Consider the following 26339-nt stretch of genomic DNA (forward strand, 5'->3'; position numbering starts at 1 on the left):
TAGAAAACAAAATGGAGATCGCTATACTAGAAAACAAAATGGCGAACGCTACACTAGAACACAAAATGGCGGACGCTCTACTAGAAAACAAAATGGCGCACGCTATATTGTATAAACAAACTGGTGCTTGCCCATCATGGTTTAAAATTACATATATTTCTCAACTAATCATTTTTTTTCTTATGATTGTATTCTTGTTTCCTTATGTTCAATGCTTCTTATGTTCTCGTTTTCTTCTGTACAATGCTTCTTACGTCCTTTTCTTCTGTTCAATCCTTCTTATGTTCTTGTTTTCTTTGGTTCAGTGCAGCACAATGCCTTTTGATTCAATAATGTGCACTTATTATTAAAGAAAGGAAGAGAAATGATTTCAATTAGCAATACCTAAATAATACTTGTTCTGAAGCGATAGTTGGGTTGATGACTATTGTGTACGCGTAGCCAGGGTTCACAACCAGACAGTAGACATTGAGTAAACAAGTGTTTTGATCAAAAAGTGTGATCACAGGAAAATGAAAGTCAGGTAAGTGAAACTTGTTGGCACTAGAGTCAATAGGTCGACACCATAAGTCCCAGGATTGAGCATAATGAGTTTCCTTTTTCTTCGCGGTATTTCTCTGTAATTATTTTCTTTTCAAATACAAGTACGTTTAGATAGCGGTCTCTTTAAGTCTTGGGTCGTGACATCCATTTTGAATGCGCGAATAGGCAACATTAAGGATTATGGTAATAACTAGTATTTTATTATGGTAAATCATAAAATTAAGTTAAATTTGGATTAACTTATATAATAACTAGTATACAACAGTATTAATTGTTATAATTTATAATTTAATTTAATTTTATTTAAGTTAACTTGATATTAATTAACGTTACCACTGAAAACCAATGCAATACTTAATATTAATTACTATAATAATTAATAATTATTAGCAATAACTATCATTATAATTAGTATATACCAATGTTAGTTATTGCACTAGTTATTAGATACTATTAACTACTGCAATAGCTGTTAAATACTATTTTTGATTAATATTAGTATGTAGTAATATCAAGTATCTATTTACTATTAACTATTGTTAATTAACTATTGTAATAATTGTTGTAGTAGCAATAAATATTATGATAATTATTAGCTAGTATTGTAAACTATTATAATAATTGTTGACTGTTAATAGTAACTTTAGTAATAACTGGTACTCTATACTCTATAGTATTAACTAGCATAATTATTACATACTAATAATTTTAGCTAATAAGCTATCATATTAAGTACCAACTACTAACTATAACTAATGTAATAGTTATCAGTTATTATTAATATATATTATAATAGTTACCCTCTAGTGGTAATAATTATCTAGTAACTATTATAATATTTAGTATCTAGTGGCATTAATGATAAGTATGTATAGTGATTGTAACAATAATATTAAATATTGCAATAATTTTATAATTGTAATAATAATTTTAAATACAATTAAATACAATTTTTAAATAAAAACTGTAACAATTGTACAAATAATTTTAAATATTAGAAAAATTGCAAGATAATTGCATTAACTCTTATAACAACTATTAAGTAGTTAATCAGTAGGAATAATTGTAATAATATATATTTATCTGTTAATATTAACTATAATATTCTACTAGTTTTATCAATCATGGGTTAGTAGAATAAATCATAATAATAGTTCCTAACTAGTGCTACTAATCATTGCAACAATTATTAACTATTATTAACAATAATAATTAGGTACTAGTAAACTTCAACATCCTAATAACTATTTGCTACTAAAACTAATTATCATAATAGTTGTTTATTAAGAGTATTAACCATCATAATAAGGATTAGTTGCATATAATACTACTAGGGGTAATTATTGTAATAGTAGTGAACTGTAGATATTACTTATAATTATTAAAATACTATCAGTAAGTATTATAATAATTAATAACTGGCAATATTAAGTATCACAATATTTATCAATTACTAGTATTAGTTTTACTATCACTAGTAAAATTTATTACAACAGTTATCTAGCAATAATAGTAACCACAATAGATCTTAATAATGAATATAAACTATATTATAATAATCAATATCTACTTAACTATGATAATAATTACTAGCTAATAATTTCATAATATCATAATAATGAAAATTAATTACTAAATACTACTATTACAATAATTACCAACCAATTGTTAAATATCATTATCATAACAATTTTTTGTTTGTGTCATCAACTATAAATATCCCTATAGGATAATCCCTGCTATGTACCAATAAACAAATACAAGGATAGTGATGAATCTATGGTGGATTAAAAGTCGTCTAGAAAGTAGGTTTCGCACAGGCTTGGATTTAAGTTTACGGTTAAAGACTAACACCATTGTATAGGTGAATAACGAGAGCCAGGATGGAATTATCTTTCGTTTCGCAACAATTCCTGACATTTTCGTGGCGACGAAACGCCGGCCTTTTGTAAAGTTGTCAGTCAAACAACCATACAAACAACATGTTGTAACTATCAGATGATCGATTCAACGGCAACTCGTTAATCGCGGAGCTCCTTGGTATCACGAAGGTTGAAAAAAATATCTTGATTAAATGGTATTTAAGACATCAAGGTCCTCGCTCGCTTTTAATGAATTATCTTTTCATTCTTCCTTTGTTTAAAGGTCGCATCATGCTTCATAATTCTCCGGCGCATAAGCGGTTTTTACCAGAAATTCAATTAACGATTTCAAAACGATATCCGAAAAGAACTGCGACAGAAATGGACGATCAATTTTACTATTCATTAGTTTTTTTAACTACCACCGATCTAAATTAATATGCATGTATGTAGATGGATACAGCGTTATGTAACTGGCTGCCTTTTTATGGAAATCCCTGTTCATAAATTAAAAATTATGTAGGCAGATTCTTTCGGCGTTGACATAATCAGCTGGATGTAGTCTCTCGAAAGGTAGATCGAATCTTCTTTTAATTGCCAAACGCATCTAATTATATGACTTATAATTCATTACACGTATTCTGTACAACTACTACGTTAACAGCTGTTTCAAAATTTCCATACATTATTCGTTTCATTCATTTTTTACTCGTCCTGGAAAATTTTGACGAGCCTTAAAATATGCGTTGTTTTTGAATCTTCACGAATTTAAATTTGTACTAATTTTAACGAAACTTTTGGCGGGTGTTACATTTTTTCGCTAACGCATACAATGTGATGTCCCCCAGATTGGTGGATCTCATTAACTTTCTAACAGCTCGTCCTTAAGGCTGATATAAGTGGATGTGCCTTGCATTTTTTACTTTCACCGAGCACCCGATTCTCATAAATTTTATTTCGAAACAAGTTACGTTTATTACCACATAGACGGCGGAGATGTTACCAGAATAAAGAAGATGAAACAAGAGAGCGCCGGCAACCGGATGTGTGTATTAAACTAGAACACCAATGGATATCGAAGCGGAGTGGTGGCAATAGTGATTTACTGATATCTGTACTGATAGTTGAGACATATTAATAGATGGTCTGACAATTTATTGTTAATAGTATACTGATAAGATTAATGATGTTGATATGAATATTAATAGATATATTGATAAGGTGTAGAGTATACTGGTAATAATACTTGATATTGTAGTATATATTGATATTATTATTATTAGTAGAACTAAGAGTATAGTATTGACATTATTAGTAATAGTACATAAATATTGTAAAATTAATAATAGCTACTATAGTAATAGTAACAGCACATGTTCATAACAATAGTAACACACAGTGTTGAGAATGTCAATACTAGTATTTAATACTCACACTATGAAAAAGGTTGATACTAGTAGTGGTTGCTAACAGTAATAATAATGCATTGCTACTAATAATAATATAGTGCTACTAGTGTATATAACACTATATTATATAATATGCAACACACACATAACATTTATATTGCTGCTATTACTGCTACAGTATTCTGTTACTATTACTACAATAAAGTAATTACTGTTATTATAGGAAACATATTGTATATTAATAGTAACAGCAGTAATATACACTAGTACTAGTAGTAATATTGATAGCTTTTATTAATAGTAATAATGATACTAGTAGAATATATTTATACTATATTAATTTGTTGATGTATATAAATACTGCAGGAATAATACTGTATCATAATATTACTGATAGTACAACAATTATTACAATAGTTACCAATAGTTAATAGTAAATAGATACTTGATATTACTTCGTACTAATATTAGTCAAAAATAGTATTTAACAACTATTGCAGTAGTTAATACTATCTAATAATTATAATACACACATAGTACTAATATAAAACTACTATGTAGTATGTATAATACTACATGATACTAATAGGATACCAATAACATCAATAGTATACTAGTACTAGTAGTAATGCAGAAAACATCTGTCAATACTAACAGTAATATTAATAGCATATAATAACAGTATAGGTATGTAATGACACATACTATCAGTAATAATACTAACAGTAAATTATAACATTATTAATGTATAGTAGTATAATAGTACTAGTATTATATACTAATACCAATAGTAATGCAACTAGCATCTACCAATACCAATAGTAATATTAGTATATAGTAAAACTATAATAATAGTAATAGTGATATTAATAGAAATATTAGAATATTAAATTAGAATACTAATTATTAGAATATTAATTATTAGAATACTAATATTAGAATATTAATTAAATGTGGGAGCGTAAAACCACAGCAACAGTAGTAACATATGCTAGTACTAATAATAAAATTATTCCATGTACCAATTTTAATAGTCATAATAGGATACGTATTATACATCAGCAATACTAATAACCTGTACTAGTACCAATAGTAATACAAATAGTGTGTAGCGATATTAATAGTTATGTTAATACTATACATATACTTTTAGTATTTCATAGTGTAGTGATTGTATATAGTATTAATATTATGTACTAGTATATATTAATATAGTAGTAATATTACATAGTATTGTATATTAAAATAGTATCAGTATTACATACTATTATACTAATATAGTATACTAGTGCAGTATTAGTAATATACATATTATTAGTCATATACTTATACTAAACATAGTATTTAATATAAGTATATGATAAACTGCAGTGTATATGTATAGTATTAGTATATAATATTATTATATTAAATTGTAGTACTTGTAAATAATAATGTTATATTAAACAATAGTATTAGTAAATAATAGTATTGTATTAAATACTAATTCTGTTTTTATATTATATACCAATATAATAGTATATTATTAATGTGTAATATACTGGTATATTATTATAATAATACTGCAGCGATAGTAATAAGCCCGTATTATACAATAACGGTAACTTTAATGACCTAACACCAATCACGGATCGATTTAGACACGAATCGATGGACCTATAAACGTTTATCACGTGAACAACCCGATCCAACTGAACCGGTTGACCAGATCGTCCCGGAAGTCCACCGAATTCTTACTCGTTCAGCACACGGAAACGAAGACCCAGATTACAAATTCGCAATGGACATCTCCAGCTCTTTACAGTACACGTGTACTTGGAGAACCGGCGGATGATAAATAAGGAACGAAAACAATAGGACGACGCATGCAAAATAAATGAAATCAGTGTTCGTTTCGTAATGTTGTTGTTTCCATGCTAATCTTGGAAAGAGTCCAGACATCCTGGCATCTCGATGTTGAATTCGAAATCTGAGAAAGTGCATCGAAGATGCGATACGCCGCCACTATTGCAATCCTCTTTTGCCGACTTATTAACACGAGCTAACCAACCTCGCCAGGCACCCACCGTCAAAAGTGAACAACCGAGTAAAGTGCTTGCACAACACTCAGGTAACTATCTGTTGCACGTTTAAAAATGTATGATGCGAGATTGCGAGAGAGACTTCTTCAACGTGTATCAGCCGGTTTAACCTCGATTTCTTTCAGCGACCACAGGAGAACGTGCCAGAGCATTTAAATACCCGGGTGAATATCCCGGGTATAGTGTTTCATCCTTCGTATTAGATAGGGTAAATAAGTGACGTACTTGAGATTTAATCTTAGAAGGAACTCGATTGATTCAAAATATTTCTTGTTCGGTTTTGTGATATGTAGGATTCCAGTCTTGTTCAAAATATTTTGATGTTTTGATCGAAAGGACCTTGTGATATCAATGATACCACATTTTTATGCTAATCACACAGAAGTTCTCAGGTTATTTGTTAGATTGTAAAAGATTTGAAAATAGGGTTTATTTTTTGCTTTGCGAAAACTTAATAAGAATATTTTAGAGGTAATTTATAGTAATTCATAAAAAAACGTTTAATATAAATTTTTGCAAATTTTTCTAGTGTCTTTTTTTCTGTTTTCTTTGGGGGAACTTAACCCTTTTAGTGCGTCACTAATTGTAAGATAAATAATACTGGAATTGCCAGTTTAAGATGTAAATTAAATACAAAATTTGTGTTTTACATTGAAAGTAATTATTTATGTAATTAGTATAATAATTAGTTTATTTTACATAGATTGTATTGATAAGAAATTTTAAGTTATTGCATATTTTATTATTACTATTATTAATATTATAGAAATTTTAGATTTTTACTTTGTACGCCTTGTTAAGTTTAGATCTGTTGCAATTTTAATTTGGTAATTTTTTATTAATTTATTTAAATATTTTAAAAGAAGGACTTTTTGTATAGTATTATATAGTACTATATAGTAGAATATTACTATCATTGTATTACTTTATTATATCATTTCATTACTATACTTCACTATTACTAATAATAAATACTGATTACTATTAGTTCTACTACAATAGTACTATTAATACTACAGTATTAGTATAGTAATATGTATATTACTATACCTATAGTAATACATACATTACTATACTGATTTGGACCAAAAGCACAATTACAAACCCCAAAATTTTACAGAGTGATTTATACCAAAAAAGCAATTCAACCTGAAAAATTAATTCTAGCTTGCAGAAATGAAAATCTTTATCTCTTTATGTCTCACTATTATTTAAGTGAAAATTAGAAAAACCTTTATAGCTCTGTGGGGTTCATAACTGTGTTACTAGGTCAAAATTTCTTAGACGTAAATAAAAAAAGTCTACTCACGGTTCGCACACTTCTGCGGTATGGGAAGAGAAAGAAATCTTCCTGGTCGATTAGATTGCGGCCGAATTTCATTTATTGCCGGTTGAGCATTCACGAGCGCCGTGAAAAACACCACGGCCAGAGGCACCAAAATCATCTGGAAAATAAATATAACTATTTTAACATTGCAACAAAATATTACCTGCTAAATTCCTATATATCTTATATTTTACTTTTAACAAAATTCTAAAGTCATTGTTAAAATAAAAAATACTTAAGAATTTTTAGTTTCAAATTTTACTTAATTTTAGTTATACCTCGTTTTCAGTTCTCATGGATAATTATATTATTTCAAGTTTATATCCCTCTCCCACCCCACTCTCATTGTAAATTGTATTTTCTTTGTATTACAATGTAATAAAAGTACTTGACATTGATGGGAAAAAAGAAAGATGGTACACGTTATTCATTATTAACTTTTTTCCCTTCAGCACTCACCTTGTCTCACACGCTTCTCTCGCCTTTCTCTTAATAAACACTGGAGGTGAACGAAGAGGTTGTCGTTTAAAGAAACGTGGTCACTGATAGGATTATGGAGAGACGGGCACCTCGCTGACGATTATATAGAAATAGTCCCCACCATGACAGAGACTCATCCCACCCTGTGTTACAAGGACTCATCTAGACTCTTCTTTGCTTGTGACCTTAGTCACAAATTGATTTAACAACTCTGATTTATAATTATTTTAGTTTTACCAGAACCTTGCGTGCACGTTCAAGATTTCTTCGGCACGAGGATAAAAGCATAAATTTCAAGTTTTACCTCGTTATGTTCGGTTAAAATTAACGGGAACCTTGTGGGCGGCCATCGGGAACCGGCATCATACTTTAGTTTCATAAAATAACGAATTAATTCTACGTAACCTTAATGTTATCTTAATTTGGTGAGATGGTTTGGCCTCATGTAGGTTGTTGTCTCCAGTCATATTAAAACTTTGGATATAATCGTTAATCTTATGAGGAACACTGTTGTCCGGCATCAAAAATTGAGTTCAACTGGAAGAAAATTCTAGCTTTAATATTTTACAGTTTAATTTTGTAAAATAGTGTGGCCTCATGTTGGGTATTTATGGCTTCATATCATATCCTAATTTTAGATAAAACCATTACTTTCTATCTTGTGAAGGTCATTGTTGCCTGGCATCATGAATTTAATTTATTCTAATAACTAAAAGATTCTAATCGGCGCTATGCAAATTAATTGTGTAAAATAGCATGGCCTCATGTTGGGTACTTATGGTCTCAAAATATTGTATCCTAATTTTAGATAAAACCGTTACATTCTACCTTGTGAAGGTCATTGTTGTCAGGTATTAGGAATTTAATTTATTCTAATAACTGAAGGAAAATTCTAACCAGCTTTGGTATTATACAAATTAATTGGTACAACAGTATAGCCTCATGTTGGTTATTTATGGCCTAAAGTGAACATATCGTAATTTTCAGTAGAATCGTTAATTTGTATCTTGTGAAGGTCGCCGTACTCTGGCATCATTTGATCGAGTAACTGAAAGAAAATTCTAATTACCTTTAGTATTACAAAAATGAACTTTGTGGAATAATATGGTCTCATGTTGGTTATTTATGGCCTCATGTTGATTATTTATGACCTCAAGCTGTCATATCCTAACTTTAGATAAAATCTTTATTCTTTATCTTGTGAAGGTCATCGTTGTCTAGCATCATACATTTAATTTAATTGAAAGAAAAAGGAATTAAAGAAAATTCTGAGTAGAGGACGACAGAGTACTACTACGGAATATTGACCTCATGCAAGTTATCTATTATTTGCAACCTCAAAAGGTATATTCAGATTGTATAAAAAAACGTTGATCATTATCAAGGTTGCAGAAATTTTTAAGTTGCACCAATACATCTTGTAAGGTAATAAAAATGGCCTCACGCTTATTTGTAGCGTATAAACAGTTAGATTCAAATTTTACATAGAAATGGTAATCTTCAGCTTGTTACTTCTTTACGAATAACCTTCATTGCTATTTGATCATAAGTAAGAGTTAATTGATTATGGCATCACACTAACGATTTCTAGCTTCAAACGTTCGTATTTAAATTGTAGATAATGCTAGTCTGTATCATATTGCTTCTAGATAAATCTGATTAGTGAATGACTTAATTGGAAATTCCGAGTTAATCAATTATCACTTAATACAGGTTATTTTTGGCCTCAAATGATCATTTTATGCAAATATGTAAATCTGTATTTTGTTATTTAATCATGAATAATCTTGACTAATGTTTGAAGTTAAAAACTATGATCTCACATGGACCAGTTTTTGCCACAAACTGATTCTCGAATTTTATATAATAATGTTATTCTACATCTTTTCTTGTTTCATAAATAACTTCAATGTCTGTTTAATTATAATTAAAATTGAATTGATTATTGTTTTACATGGATTTTTTCAAATATTAAATTGTGGCCTCACAAAATTAATTAAACTAAACAATTTTATTGCTTGAATATGCATACGAAAATTTTATATAGAAATATTAAGCATCTTGTTTCTTCATAAATAACCTTTTAACCAGCGATGGTTACAATTAAAAGTTAATGAATCGAGGCCTCACGGTTGGTCAATTTTAAGTCTCTTATGAAATGTAGCATTTTTCGACACAAATGTTATGGAAGCATTGTGTTGCTTCTTCACGAATGACCTTAATTAGTATTTGATTATTCATTAAAGGTTGATTAACTGTGGCCTCACACGGATCATTTTCTGCATTAAATGGCCATTATCCGAATTTTAAATAGTAACGCTAATCTGCATCTCGCTTCTAGATGGATAACCTTGAAGATGCATCACGTGCTAACTTTCACCGTGGTAATCGAAGATACTGACAGGAATAGGTGGTAATCAATGTCAACTGCACCACAACTCCTTATTCAGATTAGCTTCATTGTTCCACCTTTTATGGAAAGTATGTAATCGGTCGTTTCAAGTCTGATCCAAATTTTCCGATGATTCGTAGAAATCTGCGGATGATTGGATTTCATTGTAAATCTTTTCTATTATCGTTTTATATTTTTTAATAGTATTAATATACATATACTAATTGCTAAAAGTTTTAGTATGAGGTCATATTTGACCTAATATCTATTGTAGAATTGTAGGAGTATTTATTGTTTCAGAAGTGTTTCATAAATTGCTTAAGTCCCTAGATATCTAAATTTTCAAACACCAGAATTTCTGCATTCCAAATTTCCAAAACCCTAAATCTCTAATTCTCTAAATTATTAAATCCCCAAATCTTTACATCTCTAAATACCCAAATCCTCAAATTATTATATTCTCATATTTCTAAGTCACCAAATCTTTAAATCTCTGAACCCACAAATCCCCAAATTTCCAAATTTCTGAAACTCTCCAAATTCTTATATTCTTACATTCTTATAATTCCAAATACCCAAATTTTTAAATATCTGAAGCCCAAATTCTCAAATTTCTGAATCCCTAAATCCCCAAATTTTTAAATTTCTGAATTCACAAAGTCCTAAATGAGAATTTTCCAAATAACCTAACCTTACATCTCAAAATTTTCAGCATTTCTAAGTCTAAAAATATCTAAGTTTAGATCACGTATAAAGCATAAAAATTAATGGGGTTCCCTTCCCCTACATTGCCATTTTCCTTCTAGAAGCCTGCATTACTTGCCAATGACATGCACAAGCCGCTTCATGGGGCGTGTATAATGCAATCGTTCTCTGTGGCGCTGTTAAACGTTGCATTTTCTCACATTCAAGCATCTTGATGATAAGTTTGTTCCCACAGGTCACAGACTTATGTAAGTGATCATGTGCTTCCAAATGTCCCAGACTCTACTTATTTTCCAGCTGCGAGAAAAGGGCAGTCGAGATCCGGCAACCGTGCGGAATGTACGCATCTTCTCTTTGACATCATATTTTTTACCTATAAACTTTACATTACATGTATATAAATTTTGTATAATTTTGCAATATTAATATGAACATGAAACTTAAAGACGGACACGGAACAAAAGGAACTAAAATATTAATGAATGTCAATCTATGAAATGCCATTGTCAAGGAAAACGGCTCATTATTATCGATCTTTAGTTACATTAATGCTTATGACAAGACCTTGATCAATTATTAACAGATGCACTAATATCCTGGTAGGTAATGTCGCGTTATGTGTATAGTTCTTGTCACGATATGGGGATGTCATAAATTAGACCCTTGTTGAGCAGCGCTATATGAAATTGATACTTCCAGAAGCGTACACCGAGTTCTATTTTAGCGTTTCATTTCAATAATTTAACACTGCCACCGAATGGGGTCTCTTCACTTTATAAAATTTAGAACGCGCGTCTGGCAAAGTCGTAATAATGCTAAGAGACTGTATCTAGAAAACCCCTTTATTTTCTATGACCTTTAAAACTGCAACAATTAATTTTCTATTTGTTTGACATGTCATTTTAAAACTGATTTATTAGTCCTTAATATATAACCTCGTGTTTTTGCAAAATTATTTTCACAACCACATTTCTCATACTTTATCATGCAATTTTCACATACTGTATATAACCTTTATAATATAATCACAATTATTATAAGTATCATACGTTTAATTACAAAGTTATGAAGCCGGAATTTCCTTTTTGGCGCGAGATTTACAAACCACCTGTTTATCAATCAGCGCCACCTATAATAAGAGTAATTTAAAGTACTTCTTATACGAACTTGGAATAACCATATGATATTTAAGTTTCTAATATAGCAAAAGTATTTATACATACATATAATATTTCAGTGAAGTGAATGATGATTAAATACGTTTGAATTCTATTATGCTCAATTCTAAAGGGAATAAGATTGTCAAGAGTCACATAACCTGTAACAAATAGTTAAGTTCTTTGTGAATTACAAACAAACGAATACAAAAATGAGTAAGAAAGATATTATACAAGCAGTTGTTCTTGCGGATGATTTCGTGACGAGTTTGACACCTATGCAAGATGTATTTCCAAGTATTTTAATGCCGGTGATAAATGTACCGCTTTTAGATTATTTAATTGAAACTCTAATTAAATCCAAAGTTCAAGAACTGTTCCTATATTGTAGCAGTCATGTAGATTTAATAAGAGCATACATCAAAGAGAAAAAGTCATTAAGGATATCGATTTCATTAATTGTATCAGAAGGTTGTACTTCCATTGGCGATGCTCTGAGAGACATCGATGCAAAAGGATCGATTCGTGGCAATTTCATATTAATAAGAGGAGATGCATTTATTAATGCCAATCTTATGAATGCTTTGAGCGCACATTGTGCTAAACTTGAGAAAGATAAAGCTACCACAATGACTATGTTGTTGAGAAACGTTGGTTCCTTGAATGATTCTCTTTTGAAAAGAGAGACGTGTTTAGTCGTTTCTGACAAAAGCACTAAAAAGATTTTGCATTATAGCAAACTGAGGGACAACGAGAAGAAAGTTGAGTTAGAACTAAGTTGGTTTTTGGATCATGGTGAAGTCGACATTAACACTTGTTATATGGATACTCATGTTTATTTATGTTCTCCTTCTGTGCTTCCATTATTTTCTGACAATTTTGATTTCCAGGTAAGTTTTTGTTTAATAAATAGTAACATATAGTCTAAAAGTAATAAATAGTTTAATACAATAAGTTTTTAACAGACAATGGAAGATTTTATCAGAGGAGTATTGATGAATGAAGAGATCTTAAATTCTAGAATTTATTGGCATCAATTAAATCCTGAAGATTATAGTTTGCCAATTGTGTCATGGAATGCGTATCATGTTCTTAATCATGATATTTTGAATAGGCATAGTTTCCCACTTACACCAAATGCAATACCACATTTAAATAATTTTATCTATATGCCTAGAAGTACTTACAAACACAAACTTAGCACGCTTGCTAAAGGTTGTACATTAGAAAAGGACAGTATACTGTGTCAGAACAGTACACTTGGTAATGGTACTTTCATTACAAGATCTGTTATTGGCCAAAATTGTTCTGTGGGTTGTAATGTCACCATTAAAAACTCGTATATTTTATCAAATGCTAGAATTGAAGATAATTGTGTGATCACAAATAGCGTAATATTTCCGAATTGTTTTATTAAACAAAATAGTCAAATAAATGGATGTATATTGAAGCCTCAAACAAAAATTGATATTGAAACAAAGTACACTGATTCATTTATAGAATCAAAAGACAATAAAGTTTGCGTCAAAAATATATCAGACATTGACGCAGATAATGAATTTCATTTCTTTGAGGACTATGATATGATGGAATCTGATGCTTATTCTTCGGAAACAAGCAGCGATGAAGATTCTGAACGTAATTCTCCAATTCCAGATGATACAAATATGTTTTTGTCTGAAGTTATCGATAGTTTATTAAGAGGTTTCCAAGACAAATTGAATTGTGAAAACTTAATTCTGGAAATAAACTCGTCAAGATATGCTTACAATATTACCATGAACGAAGTAACATATAATGTTATTAAAGCTATATTGAGTTTACCTTTCCATTATCTTTCAGAAAAGAAAGAAACTGTAACTTCTTCAAATTATCAGAAGAACTTAAAAATTATGCTGATTTACTTTCAATCAATAGTTTTAAATTATGTTAAAACGGAAGATGCACAAGAGAACTGTTTACGTGCAATAGAAGAAGTTGCAAGTACTACAGAAGAAATACTTCCATTTGTGCAACACTTATTACATTTACTTTATGACAAAGATGTATTATCAGAAGAAAAAATTTTAGAATGGTATGAATCTAGTGATGAAAATATGGACACAATTCAAAATGATAAAGTAAGAACAGCAGTAAAACCATTTATTCAGTGGTTAGAAGAAGCTGAAGAAGATTCTAGTGATGAAGACTCTAGCTAAAACAGTTAAGTATTAAAATGAAATGAAGTTTTTTCCTTTTTTAAAGTAAAACAAGTAAATAATAACTTAACGTTGAAGATCCGATATAATTCAAATTTATCATATAAAACAATACTTTGTCATGTATAATACAACATTTTTATTATTACATTATTTTAACCTTATTTGTTCAAATAATACATTTTGAGCAATACTGTAGATCAGGCATGATCAAGTGGTGATTCTCAAATTTCTAAATTACTATATTTTCTAATTTCCAAACTTCCAAATCCTAGGTTCTCTTTATTCACATATGCTTCCCTCATCCCTTTTCTAGGCTATCAATCTTCGAATTCCTAAATTTGGGTGTTTGGGGATTTGATTGGCCTGCAATATAAATGGCAGGAAGACACTTGGTCATGCCTGCTGTAGATCGTGTGTAAATAAATTATGTTTTCTAGATTATAATTCACATTGATTATAGATCTTATTAAAATGTCTTGAGTAGTATATTAAGAAAAATAGAAATATAATCTTTCATTCTGTAGGCAAAATAGCATCAGTTAAGTTGTGCCAAGCTTGATGACGGTGATCTGGAAATTTGATTGCATCTATCCAGTGTCTTAATCTGGCTCCTTTGCTGTTACAACTTAGCTCGAGTCCGCCTAAATACACACGGGAGGTACGTTGCTGAATAACTATTTGATTTTCATTGTAAAATATAGCAATATTGTATACATTATCTTCTAATATTTAAATTATACACTGATACATTACCTAGATAGTCATTACTCTTGCCAAAGTCCTTATCCCATACTGTGAGACATAACGTAATTTTCATGAGGTCTGTTAATCGAGCAGCAAAAGCAAACTCTTCATTCCATTCTGGATTCAAGGTTTTCCACTTGACACTTGTGTTTTGTGCATTGCAATTTGCAACCTTTTTTGACACTAGCTTTCTAATAGTAATACGTGCAAACGAGTAGTCAAAAATACGCTGTCGATGATTGTTCGTCACATTTTCTATAAGGCACAATTTGACAAATGGATCGGAAGATCCATTACTGTCCATAGGAAGAAGATTCGTAGCTCGGTGAACAGTAACCATCAATGCCCCGCGTCTAGTACAGTACCCTAAGCTAAGTTGTATTTGTCCCCGTCCACTGGAAAACACGCCCCAAGCTGCCTCTTCATTGTCCACCTATGCCAACGTCGAGCTCTTATATCTTAGTGTCTGCAATAATGTAAGTAAAGTCGACCGTCGCGAAAAATTGAGAACGCAAAAGGTTATTGTATTTGTGGTGATCAACGCTAAAAATTCTGTGTATCATTAAAATTAATTTAGGCATTTGATCAGAAAAAATGGAAATAATGAACAAATGTGGCAGAACACAACATTAGATAATTCGTGATTAAAATATACATACTGGATAATGATTTTGCAGTGGCACGTTGTAACGTTTCGTTTGTCGTGGATGTAACTCATGCAGAGGGAACCTTGCCTCTCCCAGAAAGTCTTGGCCTGCCGGATCGTCTTGGAGAATCAGAATGTGCAATGCCTTGCCGTTCCATATCTGTCACAGAATAATTATTAACCTCTCGTGTATTTAATTACACCATTGTCTTCGCATGATCACAGTTATTTGTGAGAACTTGCACTTTTCGTACATCGGTTTCTGTTGTCCCATAGAAGTTCAGTGTCTCGTTGAATTCTGGATCCCGCGTTTGATGAACCGTTTTTGTTCGAAGTCGTTTCGTAGTCGTTACTGTTGCCAGTGGTAATATGTTTAGCTTGCAGAACGGATCGGCTAGACCATGGATATCCATTGGACGTAAACCTCGGGCTCGTTCCACTTTGCATCGGAGGCACTGAACTGCTGGGTCGTATCGCAAGGAGACTTCTAGAGTTCCATAGTTTTGTTCCATTTCTAAAATATATAAATGTATTGTCTACATATTCATTTAAATGATTTGACTTCGTTCTTATACAAACATTTCATTCGTTACATTTAATACTACAAACCTACCGCATTCCCACCTTTGTAGCCGTGGTACATTGATCTGATTGACATTGCTGTACAGACTCTCCTGTTCCGAATACGTTCGACTTCCTTCCTGATTCATGTACTTCTCTTGACCTGAAATATGTTCCATCGGAACAATCGTCGTTGAGGAACTGGATCTGCAATCAACTGATATCAGACAAACTTCTACCCTTGTATTCATTATTCTTACGTACCTGAGAGATTGTACCTGAGAGATTTTAGACTGATTACGTGTACTGAATTCCGCTTTATGAATGTCATCGTTTGAATCATTAATATCGTTTAATTTTCTGTTCTTCTCGTCCATAATCTCGTCTTCGAACGATACACGTTGCTCGATCGGATAATCGGAAGTCGTTTTACTGTTTGTTCGTGAACGAGGACTAGTAACAGAAGTAGTCGGTGAAAGGCGACTGCACTGAGAGGTGATAGAAAGAGTCGATTTATCCAATTGATCTGAACATTCGTCACGATTATTCAACGGTGAGAGACTGTTTGATGGTTGTCCCGATGATGTTGATTGACCAGAAGTAGAAAATGATGAATGAGTCTTATTAGTAATACTGTCTTGATTCCTTTGTAAGCTAGAGAATGAATTAGATTGTCTTCTGGCTAATGCCAAACGTCTTGTTGCTTCTTCATCAGAGGAAGAATCTTGAAGTTCAGCAGATTCCAAAGATTTATTACCTCCACTTATCCAAGTAGATGTTTTGTGAATAGATCTCGACCATCCTCGTTCCTGTATTAAAAAATACATAAAGTAAGACATTGATAAATTAAAACATAATATTGACATACCTTTTTCTCTGGTAAGATATACTTTGGCATTCCTTTGAAAAACCAAGCACCACTTTTCTTCCACATCTCTCTGGTTTCAGCACATATTCGACAAAGGTATTGTTTCTGACTGCTGCTTGATCGTTTAATGATTCGTTGCATAGCTGTTGTTTCTTCTCTCATAGTTGAAATGTTTGAAAGCATTGAATTAAGTTCATTTGTTTCAATGCCACACTTCTGACATATATATTTACGACAGTCTTTGCATAGACTTGGTGTTGCACCTAACACCGCACCAAATTTCTCACCACAAAGGGCACAAGAACATACGCAGTGTGCACTTCTGGAGCATCTGCTACTGCAATTTTTTCTTTCATTCATTCTTGTTGCTGTAACCATGCATACATTACGTTTCATATTTTCCAGTCTTTCCACTAATCTACCAATTCTTTCCTGTTCTGATAAATCCAAAGCTTCTGCTCGTTGGATTACCTGATAATACAAAAAGTGGAATTTGTTTAAACTTGAAAAAGGATACAATTTTTTGATAAAGGTGAATATATACCTGTATGATTGTCTGTTGCTCTTCTTCGGTAAGTACAAAAGACTGCGCACATCTATTTGTACCACTTGAATAAAAATTAGGATTGCCCCAAGATGAATCTAAAGAACCAGTTTTCACTGACCAGCCTGTTCGCAGCCTAAATATTAAATTTTCATTGGTTATAAAATAGCAAAACATGTATAAATGCAAAATCATAATACTTTGCATAACATGTAATTGTATTATAACTGTATTTATACTAACTTAGCTCTCAATGCTAAATGTCGGTCATTGGGACAGACCCAGCTGCTTCCTCTACTTGCATTTTTCATTGTAACATCCATTATTGATTGATCTGTTAAAATCCTCTAATTATTCCAAATATATCATCAACATCATGAAAAGTATGTAGACATCTGTAAAGAAAAAAAATATCAATACCATTTATGTAATTATTAGTGTTAGGAAATAAGGAATGGATAGAATGTTGTGTATGCTTTCAAGAATTTCCTTCTTTCTAATGCTGGATTTTCTGGAATGTAGATTCTCATGTCTTTACATTCCTTCCATACCATTCAACGGTGTAAATCACTGCAGCTATTTGTACTATTTTAAAAATTGAATTATTCATGTACAACTTCATTAATATAGTAGAAAGAATAATAAATAAATTATTTCAGACATTTACCAATCATCTTTCTTTTAAAATTATTTTTTTATTATATAATGCGAAAAATTAATTATCGCACTCTTTTTTCTTTCAAGAAAAAATTTAATTCGAAGATGCATCGATAAAATATATAAAAAGGTTAAATAACAGTAAATGTTATAAAAAAAGTCTAAACATAACTCCCGAACTAAAATGGGAATAAAGTTGCGATTTGATTATAAATCAAATATCGAAGAATATTAACTTTGAAGGGGAAGGTAAAGTTTAAAAGAACAGGGAACGTCTAAAAATAGACGCGCAACAAGTATTCGTTACAGTTCCATCGTCCCTACGTTACGTTTAAGTAGCTGAAGGGAAACTATATTTGAACCTAAATCGATAATTCAATGGTTCACACTTGCAACAATTTTTGCTCTCATATTAAACACTTACAATACAAAAAAAAAACAAAAATTTTTCATTTTAAACATTATATAATAACATCTTTATGTGACATATACTTTTTATTTACAAAAAATACAAATTATTGCTATAGAAAGCATCACCTACGAAAAGGTCCTTAATGAAACATATGTACGTTTTAAAAACTTGTTTACGAAATAAAAATAATAATATTCCGTATAAAATGACGTGAAATATAACTTTCGACAGCTGAATAACGAAAAAAGAAATGCGGGAATTAATTGTGATAGGAAGATTCTTGACGCGTGGCAATTGTGTGTCATGTCCGAGCAAAAATTTCAATTAAAACATCGTTAAATCATTCGTCATAAAATAACTATTTATGTCACGGTAAAAATTGCCATGCAGATTATCTAATATTCGATTAAAACAGGTATCTATTAGAATGACTAATTTTATTATTCGAATTTCAAATAGATGAAAGAAAATTAAGTATGTTCCTTACGATATGAATATGATATTTCTAATGCACAATTAATACAACTTAGCCGGAAGTCTTTGAACAGGGTAAATATTTGAAAAAGTGGAAAGTTTACTTACGAGACAACCCTGCTGAACAGCCTCTAGCAGGGCAGAATTTAATTAAAAAAGTAAAGATCACTCGAAACTATTTAACTATGAACAATTCACTGGTTGTTGAGCAATTACTAAATCTATTAGTCGTATATTAATTTTGATTTTAAGACATTTCTAAGGACATTAATCGTTTGGACAAACGGATGGGCGCAGAGTTGCACTTGCCACGGTATCAGCTAGCCGACAAGTGGGTGCTATTATCGCTGGTCAGGGGTGTACCTAGAAGCCCTACGCAAGGGTGGGGAGCTAAACATAAAAAAGTATATTTGTAAATATACCTTGATGTTTAAATTTATGAAGTTTTTATTTAATTAACTATTTAAGATTACATGGGATATTAACATTTTTATTTTCAGTTCTTGGTGTTAAAATTATACAGTAAATTATAAATTGTAGAATAGTGAAATAATGAAATAGTAATAATTGTATAGTAGAATTAGTACAATAATATAATACTGGAATAGTAGAATAGTGAATAATGAATAGTAAAATTGAGAATAATAGGATTGTAGTATAGTGAAATAATAGATAATGCAGTAATAAAATAGTTAGAAAATAAAATACTGGAATGATAATATAATTGTTTAGCAGTATAGTAGAATAGTAAAACAATAACAATTGTAGGATAGTACAATTGCTGAATTTACGGTTGTAGTATAGTAGAATAATATACTAGTAAAATAAAATAATAAATTGTCCATATAAAAATAACTGTAACATTAATTTTGTTTAATTGCCCCCCTCGCCCTCATTCTGGATCCACTCCTGTTGCTGGACTCCGTTTCACTTCCGATACGAGCGTAGAAGGGTGCGAGTCATGCGTACGATTCGCAGGAATACACCTATATAGGAAGTTTGCTGATAAAAACAGCTTTATGATGACAGAACAAAGAAAAAATTCCTTTTGTGTGCTTCAAAAATGATTTCAAATGAAAATTATGTGAAATTATTTTAAATACTATCATTTTATGCTACATACAAATAAAATAGTAAAAAAAATGTGTACATTGTATGTACACTTGTAAAAAATGTGTATATTGTAACTACACTATTTTATAAGTTGTATAAAATTTAAAATATTTTGAACTGTTGTAACAAAGTAAAAAAAAATATGAATTTATAATAGAATAAAATTAAGAAATAATAAATTACTACTATTATGATTATAATATTAAAATTTTTATATATTTTTGTAACATGACAAATGTAACAATATATTACAGGGTAAATTTCATAAATTATGCTGTATTTAATTATATATGGTGCATTTTATTCTATAATCAAAGTAATGAATAAATTAAACAAAAAATAAAGTTTTGGAACTTTTTATTAACAAAATTTTGATACAAATGAAAGAAAGATATTAATTGTCATAATGATAAACAATTTGCATAAATTCTTGAAGCTCGTTTTAATTATATGTCAATAAGCGCAAATATAAGCGGAAATAACGTCTTGCGGTAAGCGAGTGTCCTTGTACTACATTGCAACTATTGACGTGTTGCATTTCGCAGTCGCTAATGTCGTTTAAATTTTTTATAAATGTTGAAGATCAGAATTAATTAATCCATTAATGTCATATTTGATATGAAAATGTACTAATTTGCAGCATTAACAGAATAATTTAGTCTAACTTACATAACAATTTATTTGAAAACATCAACGAGAATTAACTAATGAACAAATAAAAAATATCAAAAATAAAAAACCTAAGATTTGCAGTTTTTAATTATAATGTACAAATTATTGTCACATACCTTTAGTTTATCATTATGTTACATACTATTTTAAATGTACACTATGAAAAATATCTATCCATATAATGTAATGTTTCAAAAACAACTTCAACCATGATAAGAACAATAATCATCCACTCTAGCCGAATATGATGACGATCGCTTAAATGCGCCGATAAAATACTCACAAGTTCTACGCAATGATTTAATTTTTCATTTATTACCTATAAAATAAAATATATAATTCAGCACTAAAAAACTCTAATATTACGTAATAATCAGTTAATATTTTCTAGTAACTTACTCTTGTACGTTTTGCAATATTAAAATATGAACAAATTTGTTGATAAAGCTGTTCCAGATCATCTCTCTCCCAATAGAAATCAGGTACATCTAACAAGTCTGAACTTAAATTGATCAAGTGTCTCAAAGCAAATAATTCTCCTTGTTTTTTTAATACTTCCTGCCGAGTTAATTGCAACTTCCTACCAGCTTTTAAATCTTCAGTAACAAATTCTATAGAATTTATGTAAATGTCTAAAGATGCTTCCCATATACCTAATTTCACTGACTGAGCCATTGCATTTGAAAATGTGAATTTATCTAAATTTGTTGCATTTGAACCTAACACTATATTACCATCTTTTATACGACTTTGTTTTCTGTAAAGTAAATATATAACTATGAAATAACTGTAAAAACATTAAAATATTTGAATTTGTTAAGTTGTTACCCATTATCAGCATAGCTGTAACACATCATTTCACTTTCAGATTGTACAATAGTTGCCATATAACAATTCTCTTCATATTGTTTTAAAAAGTTTAAAATATTCTCACTTTCAAGATCAGAAATATTCCACATCACTACAGTACCTTCTCGAAAAAAAAAGATTTCTCTCGGTTCATGTTCTACTTGATACTTTGCCACTGCATGTATGACATCTGGTAAAGCTGCAAAAAATAATATAAATAAAGCATAATAAAATAAATAATTACTTTTTAAATTTTTAATACTGTACCAAATGTTATATATCACTTCCAAATGATTAATAATTAATTGTAGTAATTTGTATAAAAATGCAGGGGCAGAAGATCATTAAGGTAATTAAATAACAAGTCCGATGTACAGAATTATATAAATGCATTTAAACAAATTCTATAAAAATATCTTTTTGTTGAATATTGTCTGTAACATTTACTTAATTATATTTGGCAATTTTGAAGTAATGATGTCAGATATTACATTCTCAGTGTCTGTTTCCATATCACCACTATACACATATTTTCCCTTAGATATTTGTTAATAATCCTACAACTTGATATACCATACATAACAGAAACCAAAAAATATATTTATTCTTAAAAACTGTTATCAAAAGAAAGTAACAAGAAAATTAAAATTATAACAATGAAATATAAATTTAATAAACAGGAACTAATCATATAATTAGTTTATAATAAAATGTTATTTGGCATCAAATATTGTTTGAACACATATTTTAGTCGATTAAATATGGACTGTCACATGCACCTAATCCGGTTGCTACACCACCTTCATTAGCAGTAGCTAACTTTGTACGTAACATGTGACCACTTAGCTTATTAACATACACATTATTTTCATCAGCAATTATAACTCCAAATATTCCTAATTCAGAAACTAATTCTTGTAATTTCATACTCATATCACTTTCTGGTCTTATCATATAACTTTTATGAATTGGAGGATGAATTTTATTCATAAGAATCCAGGCTACTCTTTCTTGTTTATGTTTCATAGATTCTAGAAAATGCTTTATATCTAATCCATATTTGTTATTACAACCTCCTTCCCTCTGAGGTTTCAGCACAAAATGATGAGGATTCGCAATTCCCATTTCTATAGCAGCATCTCCATGTTCATTAAAGTCTAATGCATAAAGCTCTGCACAACATATCATAATATAGTATGGTGTATGTATTGTCAAAATAAATGGCTTACCAGTGAATATTTCTTTAATTTCTGCACATATCTTTTCATTTTCTAGAAATTTGTTAATAACACCTGGCTTTGCAAGAGCCTGTTGAACCTTTTTAGTTCCAGCTAAATGATACTGAATAGTAGGACATTTAATTGCTAAAGATCTTTCTATTAATAATCTTACATCCCATTCTTTTCGTGTATGATATTGTCCGGGTTCATAACCACATCTGTAATACACTACTGACACAATATAATCATCTACTATCAATTCCTTTTTAAGACCCAATTTAGCAGATGCTGCTAATTGTGTTAAATTTCTGCGGATAACTTTAACATTTGGATTCTGTTTCCTAATTTCAAATTCATGAAAACGTTGATCGCATATATTATATGTAATGTCTTCAACAACAAATAAAATTACTGCTCTGTAAACAATCATGATTACACTTTCATATTAATGTTTCAAAATTCTAAGTACATTTATAACTGATTACAAACATACTCTTGATTTCCATACATCTTCCATGCTTCAATCATGCTTGAACATATAATTTGTAATGCATTGTTCTCAGGAAGATTTTTTATTTTTTCATAACAACCAAGTTCCTCTAATACAAATTTATGTAATTCTGTTGATACGGGACCTAACCATCCAAACCCAGAAGCAATTGTATTTATCTCAACTTGTTTCCAACAACAGTATGGAATACATTTTTTGTTCATATCCTCTTTTGGACAAGTTGTATCCAACATTAAATCTGAACGTAGTACACAAAGAGATATTTTTTGTGCTGACCCTCCTTCCTTATGAACAGTTGTGCAAATGTCAAATAATTCTTTAGTAAAATTGTCAACCTTTATTGTTTCTTCTAAAGTTTCTTTCAAAAAGTTGTAATCCTGAGCAACTCTATGTATTAATATGTTTAATGTTGTTTGCATTGTACAAGCATTTTCAAATTCTTTTCTAGGAAATGGAGAAGGTACCAGGATAAATGGTGCAAATTGCAAAACGTTTTTATTAAAGTTTTGTTTTGATTTCATACACATCCCATGCATGAGTGCCCAATCCTTCGCCTTTTCCATTAACTCTTCTAGTTCTTTTTTAGAAGTAGGTAAATGTAGGTTTAAATCCATAATTCTTCCCTCTATTATTGCAAAAATTTATAAGAAATCTCCTTTAATTACTATTAAATAAATTTAAGTAATTTAAGTTACTATTTTATTCTAGATATATATATATATATATATATATATATGCTAGGTATATACTTCTAGATATAAAATTTGCTACTGTATTACTCTTCAAACTTTAAACTACCTACATTATTTTAAATTAATAAATTATCATGATTCAACTATGCCAATGAATTATTAATTTCTAAAAATTAATCTGACTACATGTGGAAAAAAATTAATTCAATAATTAAAATTAAACTAAAAAAATACGCTGTTAGTGAAATTTATACATTAAAATATAAGCCTCCAATTACTTTTCTTAAATAATAATTTTCTTTCTTAATTAATTTCAGTTTACCTTACTGAGAAATCTTTAAAACTTTAATGACAAATGATAAATTAAATCAATGTTTATGTTTATATACTGACACTCGCATAAATTTAAAATTATTTGTCACGCATGTAACTGACGATAACTAATAAAAAAAAATCATGTCTTTACTTATCAAATAATTGACGTCATTTGCTAAAATTTTTATCTCTTTCGCATATAAGTTCGAATAAAGTTCGATATATTAGTTGCTTGAAGGTAGCTGCGAAACAATTAATCTGAAGTTAGCTACACGTAAATATATCGAATTTTTATTTGAATTGCAAAAAAAATTAGAACTGAAAATAATTTGCTCAGCATTGAGATTTTCTATTATAAATTATTGGTGTTTTTTAATATTAGACTTTATTACTTTTGTCTGTAAACGGTTGCATTTATAAGAATAATAACCTATACAGCATACATCATGACACATATTTATTATTCACTCATTCACTTTATATTTATATCTTTATGAAAATTAGAATTAAATGTAATTTATTAGACGTTTAAAAAATAAATTTTATCTAAATGTAAAGTATGTACATTTCATTAAATAAAAAGTAATTATTAGCAATAATCTTTTTATTTAACTTTAAGACAATTTGTATGTTTACAAATGTTTGTATTTGGAAGATATAAATAAAATTAATACATGTTGTTACTATTTATCAAATACCATATTCTATATTATTTTAAATTTAAAATATTTGTTGATATTAAATTTATTAATTTTATATACTTACAGGAAGTTGATGTAGTTATAGTATGAGGTTCGTATAACTGTTCTTGAAGGAGGCCTTTCACTAGATCTTCCAAATTATATTCTTCTGATGTAGATAATGCTCTCACACTCCAAGACTATAATCAAACAGATAAATAAAGTACTATAAATTAGAAGACTATTAACTAAAACAATTACAATATAATTAAGATTATATAAAGGTTTATTAGTTACTCACTTCAGTGTTTCCTTTGTCGGCAGATAATGATTTTCTCTTTTTAGGTCTCTTTTTTAAATGAGTAACTGGATAATTATTTTCCTTCTTATTCTTAAGTTCTTGAGGTTTATTAAACAATGCTTCGGTATTAAATTGTAATGCACTAGTATACAAGTTCTTTTGATTTAACTGTAGATTTGATTTTGTAATTAGAACACGTTCTGTAAACACTTTATTAAATGAAATAGTACTGAACTTTTTACAAACACTAAAATTAATGTTACTTTTGCAGGTTAATATGATACACCTTTGTATTGTTATAAAATTCATTTTGCTAAATATTATGTTTAACAGATTTTATATTTTCAGTAGAATTAATTACGTAACAGTAAATATGCAATACAATTTTCAATTAAATATATACACAGTTTTTTTATTGATCAACTGATGTACTTTGGTAAACACTCCTTGCTTTGTTGCATGCCGATGTTTCGATTCATGATAAGGTTATAATTCGTTCCATGTTGATAAAACAGTGTGAAGCTACCAAAATTTACCGTAAAATAAGGGCACTACAATCGTTTTCTATACAATTCAAAATGATGATTGGCTGGCTGAGTTTCATACATGACAAAATGATAGTAATGCTACAATTTTATAAAACTTTCATAATTTGTTAAAAAATCATTTCCACTATGAGAGTTTTCGAACCAGCGTACATCACTACTAATATCTGACGAATTTTCGACAAAATAAATATAAATAAACTGTAATCGCATTCAAACATTGCAATTTATGTAACAATTATACGATTAAAAATAAAAACATATACAATTACACTTTGTGTACTCATTGCCATTTCGTAAGTAAAATATATTTATGGGAAAGCTGGTTTTTAAAATATTTACTTATATTTACAATTACAAGAAACTGCACAACTTAAG

At 29.6% G+C, this 26339-nt stretch overlaps 6 protein-coding genes and 1 long non-coding RNA gene across 12 annotated transcripts in view; 3 read left to right on the forward strand and 4 right to left on the reverse strand.

Annotated features, from left to right (window-relative positions):
* Window positions 1-3560, forward strand: part of l(2)37Cd (general transcription factor IIIC subunit l(2)37Cd) — a 13080-nt gene extending 9520 nt beyond the window's left edge. Inside the window, exon 9 of the mRNA XM_076532531.1 lies at window positions 3393-3560. Within this exon, the coding sequence (XP_076388646.1) occupies window positions 3393-3543 (151 nt within the window). The 3' untranslated portion in view covers window positions 3544-3560. The remainder of the gene's footprint in view (window positions 1-3392) is intronic.
* Window positions 1-7832, reverse strand: part of slf (C-type lectin domain-containing protein slf) — a 13912-nt gene extending 6080 nt beyond the window's left edge. The window contains exons 1-2 of the mRNA XM_012298369.2: window positions 7682-7832; window positions 7205-7340 (exon numbers count right to left, since the gene is read on the reverse strand). Of these exons, the coding sequence (XP_012153759.1) occupies window positions 7205-7340 (136 nt within the window). The 5' untranslated portion in view covers window positions 7682-7832. The remainder of the gene's footprint in view (window positions 1-7204; window positions 7341-7681) is intronic.
* LOC143264595 (uncharacterized) lies at window positions 5365-6501 on the forward strand. Its single transcript, XR_013038397.1, has 2 exons — window positions 5365-5924; window positions 6021-6501. It is a non-coding gene; the product is annotated as an uncharacterized LOC143264595 (long non-coding RNA).
* Window positions 7833-11905: 4073 nt separating the features above from the next.
* Window positions 11906-20759, forward strand: eIF2Bepsilon (eukaryotic translation initiation factor 2B subunit epsilon). Of its 3 annotated transcripts, none has more exons than XR_013038396.1 (4): window positions 11906-12846; window positions 12922-14158; window positions 14682-14815; window positions 20012-20759. XR_013038396.1 is itself a non-coding variant. In XM_003700282.3 (3 exons), exons 1-2 carry the CDS (start codon window positions 12169-12171, stop codon window positions 14152-14154), a joined length of 1911 nt encoding a protein of 636 aa, XP_003700330.2. In that variant the 5' UTR covers window positions 11906-12168; the 3' UTR covers window positions 14155-14158; window positions 14682-14909. The 3 variants fall into 3 exon arrangements, 1 of the variants encoding a protein (XP_003700330.2); XR_013038395.1 differs by lacking the exon at window positions 20012-20759 and adding an exon at window positions 19316-19918; XM_003700282.3 differs by lacking the exon at window positions 20012-20759 and having other exon boundaries at window positions 14682-14909.
* On the reverse strand, window positions 14270-19323 carry LOC100880366 (rabphilin-3A). Of its 3 annotated transcripts, XM_012298366.2 has the most exons (10): window positions 19172-19323; window positions 17764-17915; window positions 17521-17656; window positions 16977-17447; window positions 16373-16917; window positions 16161-16315; window positions 15802-16061; window positions 15561-15707; window positions 14911-15334; window positions 14270-14798 (listed from the first exon to the last, which is right to left on the reverse strand). In XM_012298366.2, exons 2-10 carry the CDS (start codon window positions 17841-17843, stop codon window positions 14671-14673), a joined length of 2346 nt encoding a protein of 781 aa, XP_012153756.2. In that variant the 5' UTR covers window positions 17844-17915; window positions 19172-19323; the 3' UTR covers window positions 14270-14670. The 3 variants fall into 3 exon arrangements, with proteins under 3 accessions (XP_012153756.2, XP_012153755.1, XP_076388645.1); XM_012298365.2 differs by having other exon boundaries at window positions 16161-16917; XM_076532530.1 differs by lacking the exon at window positions 14270-14798 and having other exon boundaries at window positions 15192-15367; window positions 16161-16917.
* On the reverse strand, window positions 20517-26240 carry LOC100880479 (required for meiotic nuclear division protein 1 homolog). Its single transcript, XM_076532545.1, has 5 exons — window positions 25417-26240; window positions 25201-25315; window positions 21677-21896; window positions 21248-21605; window positions 20517-21167 (listed from the first exon to the last, which is right to left on the reverse strand). Exons 1-5 carry the CDS (start codon window positions 25723-25725, stop codon window positions 21006-21008), a joined length of 1164 nt encoding a protein of 387 aa, XP_076388660.1. The 5' UTR covers window positions 25726-26240; the 3' UTR covers window positions 20517-21005.
* On the reverse strand, window positions 22070-24580 carry LOC143264594 (glutathione synthetase-like). Of its 2 annotated transcripts, XM_076532542.1 has the most exons (4): window positions 24443-24580; window positions 23411-24053; window positions 22927-23333; window positions 22070-22869 (listed from the first exon to the last, which is right to left on the reverse strand). In XM_076532542.1, exons 2-4 carry the CDS (start codon window positions 24040-24042, stop codon window positions 22445-22447), a joined length of 1464 nt encoding a protein of 487 aa, XP_076388657.1. In that variant the 5' UTR covers window positions 24043-24053; window positions 24443-24580; the 3' UTR covers window positions 22070-22444. The 2 variants fall into 2 exon arrangements, with proteins under 2 accessions (XP_076388657.1, XP_076388656.1); XM_076532541.1 differs by having other exon boundaries at window positions 22070-23333.
* Window positions 26241-26339: the final 99 nt, after the last annotated feature.

Source organism: Megachile rotundata, chromosome 6 (assembly GCF_050947335.1).
Source record: "Megachile rotundata isolate GNS110a chromosome 6, iyMegRotu1, whole genome shotgun sequence".
In the NCBI taxonomy this organism is placed as follows: Eukaryota; Metazoa; Arthropoda; class Insecta; order Hymenoptera; family Megachilidae; genus Megachile; species Megachile rotundata.